Source organism: Zingiber officinale, unplaced genomic scaffold, assembly GCF_018446385.1.
Source record: "Zingiber officinale cultivar Zhangliang unplaced genomic scaffold, Zo_v1.1 ctg68, whole genome shotgun sequence".
In the NCBI taxonomy this organism is placed as follows: domain Eukaryota; kingdom Viridiplantae; phylum Streptophyta; class Magnoliopsida; order Zingiberales; family Zingiberaceae; genus Zingiber; species Zingiber officinale.
Window position 1 is genome coordinate 417,642 of NW_024589964.1, and position 5,251 is coordinate 422,892.

Below are 5,251 nucleotides of genomic sequence, written 5' to 3' on the forward strand. Positions count from 1 at the left end.
GATGGGGACGAGCGATTATTATTATTATAGCGACGTGGACTAGTTGGTTGAGTTCATCCGAGTCCGAGTTCACCAACTCCTTTTGTGAGCGTTCGGATTCCGATTCCCTATCTCTTTCATAGGATAAAGGGTGTAAGTCCATTCCAGTTGTTTTGATCCTTGTAGCTCGACCAACAGGTTCAAAATGAGTTCTAGGTTCATTCCAAAAGAGTGAATGGCCCTTTCCATCAGCAGTATTTTGTCGAGTAGTTTTGTAATACTGGAAACATGAACGACGTAGGTATACAATGCTATGAATCTATTCGACTGCTGCTCCTTGCCTTGGTTCAATACCATGAACCACTACTTACTTATATGTTTATTAGACGTAGTTGCTGCTGGTCCATTCACGACCTGTTGTTGCTGAGAGTGAGAGTGATAACGACGTGGACGAGCAATATTTGAATGAATCGCGACGTGAAGGAAAAGACAGAAACTCAAACTTCCTTCCCGGTAGAGCTAGTATGATTTCATTCTGACCCTTACCCTAGCTATCACTCTTGCTGTCCTAAGGGATTATTTACAGAGTACTTTCAATGAAAACAATTCAAAAAGAGCCAGCAGAACCCATACTTAATATTAGATATTTGTTAGGAAGGGCGACTTCTTAAGGTAATTTAGATTATAGTAGAAAAATGACCCAATGTAAAGCGAAATGGGTGTAGGCTCCCGGGGATAAAGAATGGAACTGGCTGACTTCAAACAGCTGGAGCGAATGAGAATGACGCGCAGCAGCATTAGAAAGGTATTTGCCCGTCCTGAACGAGTACAAGTAGTAAGTGATCTCCTCTCCTGAACCTGTATCCCGGGCATCTGCTTCATATAATATAAGATAAGACGGCTAAGAGTTCGGGAGTTCGGGGCGTAATGACTAGAATCATCTTTCGGCAGCTTAGGCAGATGTAGCTCTTGTTATTCTTGTTGAGTCCCAAACGCTATCTTCTAATTAAACTCTTTTCATGAACTCTCATCTCTCGTTCCTCAATTCAATCTATACCTATTGTCCTAAAAAAGACTCAAACTGGCTTTCGAGTTTGACTTGGAAAGTTCAATCACGTCGACGTCGCTGCCGCTCGTACCTTTCCTTCCATCCAGAGTCCGAAAACCAAATTCGAGTTGATAAGTCATTTCCCTCGTCCCTCTCAGGTTAAGTATAGGATGACGTCACTCTGTTCGTCCGTCTTAGTCCTTAGTCTACCATCCGTCGTTTCACTCGCCCCTATCAAGAGAAGATAAGTATAAGTAGAATCACGTCACTCTGTTGTCGCATTCGATTCATTACATTATATAAGAAGAATGGTTAGGTATATAAAGATTAGCCGCGTCTAACATTTTCTCACTCGCCCCTAGTAATGAGTTAACTTAGTTCTTGAATGAAAGTAGATCGAAAAAGCTCAGCCCACCCTAACCCATCAGCGGTATTTTCAACGCCAAAAAAAAGTATACAATGGTCTTTCCCCAAAGGAACATTTATACGACTATATGCCATGAACGACTGCGGTACGATGAAATTGCGACGTGGGCCTGGTTCATGGTTCGACGTTCAAACGTTTATGCCTCTTATATCAAAGCTAAGGGAACGCGGCTGATGCCTACGTTCGCTAGTAATAGTCACGCACTTGCCGTTCTGGTGGACGTTTGCTGCTTTGTAGCCTAGGGATCATTTCTTTAGATGGTTGCCCTATCATGGGTTCTCTCTCTTTCCTCCTATGTGACCTCATCAGCTCTCTTGCTCTTTCCATTCTCACTGACGAATCATCATCTTTCTCGGAGTCTTCAAAGGTAAGTACGCGATATGTGGATGACCTGAAGCAAGATCTTCCCCCGTCGTGACCTCGGCCCTCGTTTGACAAGCACTCATTCTATGTCGCTCGTTCGCCTCCAGTATCTCATGGATCTCTAATATACTTTGAAGGCGCCCCCCATCTTTTGAGAGTCAAGTAAAGAGGAAAAGACAGAAAAGAGGGTCCTCAGTCCTCATTGGGTTCTCAAACATTCTCGAAAGAACTGGTTCATCAAAATGGAAGATTGAGTCATCATTCGGCTGGACAAAGAAATTGCCTTGAATGGCTACGCACCTTGAATGATGGTAGCTTGAATGAGTTGAATCTCTTCCGGTTGCTTAAGTAGCTTCAATAGTAGTTTCATAGGTGTTTGAGTCCGGGACTTATGTCATTTAGTTGCTGGTCCCCAAGAGAATGAGAGGTTCATTTGCCTCTTCATTGCGCCCCGGCTGAGAAAGAATTATCTAGGCCTTGCCTTCCTTAGTTGTTTTAGGCATATAATAATGAACTCACATTGCATGAACTCAAAAGCATGAACTTAAATAACTCTTTCTATTAGTCCCGAACTTGAAACCATATTAGAGAAGGCAATGCTATGATCGGCTGCTGCTTGGTTTGGTAGAGCTGCTCTTCAGAACCAGTTATCGGAGCTCCCCCTTGAAACCATTCATTCTTCGTCCCTCTCCCGAGTCCGGTTCTTTTATCTTTCCTTTCCCGGCTGCTCTTGAATAGGAGCTGACCTTACCTAATTCCGACCGTACGGGATCTAGGTTCAAGGGAATTCCTATAAGGTAGGGACTTAATACTCATCTTATTGAAAGCAGGTACCCCTCAGTCTGTGCCCTTCCGAGTTCTGGAGTGAAAACCTTCAACAACAAGGGAGCGTTCGGAAAGAAAACATATGCTGTTGTGAATGTCCTTTCTTTGCTTTTGGTGCTGCTGTTCTTCTCCTGTTGTTCTTGGGTCTTATAGAGTCCGTTCCAGTTGCAGCTGTAGTTGAAGCTCTTCCGAACCTGACTGAAAGAATAGTTGAGTGGGCTAGGCACCTATAAGTACTCGTTCGCATAGGCTTGTCTCTTTTTCTTGATATGAATATGAGCGTATAGTAAGAATGCATCTTCACGTCGCTATCGCTCGTACCTCTACATGAGAAGACCACGTTCTTGAACTCAAGTAATACGCTCGAGACCGCCCTTCCGAGCTTCGCATATTGTGGACTGCGGTCCCGCCTAGAAATACACTTTATAGCAACGTACGCCTAAGAGATTTCATTCAAGCTCTTAAGTCAACTTAAGGAAGGGAGATCAAAGAAGAAGTGCAAGTCAAAATACTATATGCTTTACACATGCTACTATTCCACTCTCGGATCAAAAGAATGGCACCAGCGTTCAATAAAAAGAATGGCACCAGCGTTCAATCAAATCAAACTGAGGGCCGTACTATTAGGGCTCGACCATAGGGGCGAAGAGCTGAACGTAAGGGAAGTGTACCCACTGGATATAGATAGGTGAGACGATAGTCGCCTAAAAAACCATCAGCAGTATTTGAAGAGCTGAACAAAAGTTTAATTCTTTGAACTTTTGCATCTGACGATGGCTCGGTTTTCAAGTTTCAAGTCAGTACCTTTTCGTCGAGTAGTTTTGAATCTCTACCCATTCACGCAATACTGTAATCTGCTGCGAATGTGAATGAGCTGACAGCGAAAGCTTCAGTCAGACTCTAAGGACAGACCGGACAGAGTTGCGAAGAAACTTTACAGACCGACCCGTAAAGTATGTAATAATATAAGTACTTTTTGGGTAGTCTCTTGTTCGCGGCAGTGACTTTGGAGTTCTCTGGCTTGTCTTATCCCACAGTGACTTTGAGCTCTCCTGCAAATGAGGTGCTGATAGGGTGTCAAACCCTCTCCAAAAGTCTTTATGGGCCCAGGGTCTCAAACCCTCTCAAATTTCTTGCATAAATAACCACACTAACTACAACCATGAAAACAACAACACAAAACTGGTATCGGAACCGCCTAACAAGGTCTGCCCGTGAGAGGTGAACGATCCCACCCTCTAAGGTTCAACTCAGGAAGGGATCGCCCCGTGAGAGGTGTACGGTCTCACCCTCTATTGTATTTTGAATTCCGGGAGGGACCGCAAATTCTTTGTTCGTGCGATTTTTGGCTTACTACTGATTTTTGGCATACTTTGGATCACTCGATGGAATTGGGGCTTTAGTGCATTTTGACCTCATCACGATGTTCGGGAGACAGTCGATATCCGCTGCTCCGGGTCACTAGCCACATATAATTGGAATTGCTCTAAAATGGTGTAGGTCTCGTAAAGATGTTTCGTCAATTATACAAGCGGATTTCACCCTTGACTCTACTACAAAGCCAACTCATCATGATGTTGGAACTCCTTTTTCATTACGAAGATGTATCACGTCAGGATCCGTTGCTCAAACCGAATCACGCCAACGTTATGGAAGTTCCTGGATCGTTTGAAATAAGATTAGTACCAACCAGAATCCAATTTGGAAAATTAGCTATGGAGATTCCGCGCGGTCAGAGATTCATACAGACGGGCCCTTATTTCCAAGCAGGAAAGTGGTTTCGATCCAATCTATTCTTGGGGTCCGAAAAAGACACTGGATATGTCAGTGACTTTGCACGACAAAGCGCTCTCCGAGGGCATGGAATGTCTCATTTTTTGGTCAGAATCTCGACAGTAATGTCTATGTTAGATTCTCCGGTCGAAATACGGGAAAACCCCATAAAATTCTCGATGGAAAGGGAGTTTAGCTTATTCTCCCCGGAACTGGAAGATTCTTTCGAGATCTTCGAGCATATTCGAGGGTTCATTGTGACTATTGTGACTTCGGCCAACACAAAAGATGAGACTTTACCACCGTGGAGCGGCTTTTTGCAAAAAGATGAGGGGGAAACTCAGTAAGATAAGAAAGATGTCGGAGAAGCGAAATATACGAGATCACAAACGTAGATTGCTTGCGGCTAAATATGAATTGAGACGAAAGCTTTATAAAGCCTTTTGTAAAGATTCCGATCTTCCGTCTGATATGCGGGACAAACATCATTATAAGTTGTCCAAGTTGCCAAGAAAGAGTTCCTTTGCACGAGTAAGAAACCGATGTATTTCCACGGGTCGCCCTCGTTCCGTATATAAGTTCTTTAGAATTTCTCGTATTGTTTTTCGTGGATTAGCATCTCGAGGTCCTTTGATGGGCATAAAGAAATCGTCTTGGTAGCAACCACCAAACCAATAGAACAAAGGTGAGCTCTGCTGCTGGTCCACAAGGGTTCTAGGTCCCGTCCGGCTCCGGACCGAAAAGACCTAACGGAGTCATCCCAACTCTCGGATCGGAGATGCTAACGGGACGGGAATCGAAGTGGGGGACCTCTCTACCGCACCTGTCTCCCCAGA

At 44.1% G+C, this 5,251-nt stretch overlaps 1 protein-coding gene across 1 annotated transcript; it reads left to right on the plus strand.

The window, feature by feature from the left end:
- Positions 1 to 398: 398 nt before the first annotated feature.
- Positions 399 to 4,898, plus strand: LOC122037609 (60S ribosomal protein L5, mitochondrial-like). The gene has a single exon (XM_042597133.1). It carries the CDS (start codon positions 4,154 to 4,156, stop codon positions 4,760 to 4,762), a length of 609 nt encoding a protein of 202 aa, XP_042453067.1. The 5' UTR covers positions 399 to 4,153; the 3' UTR covers positions 4,763 to 4,898.
- The last annotated feature ends 353 nt before the right edge of the window (positions 4,899 to 5,251 follow it).

Coding starts and splice junctions, on each gene's coding strand:
- LOC122037609 (XM_042597133.1), top strand. CDS start 4,154: ATGTTTCGTCAATTATACAAGCGGATTTCACCCTTGACTCTACTACAA.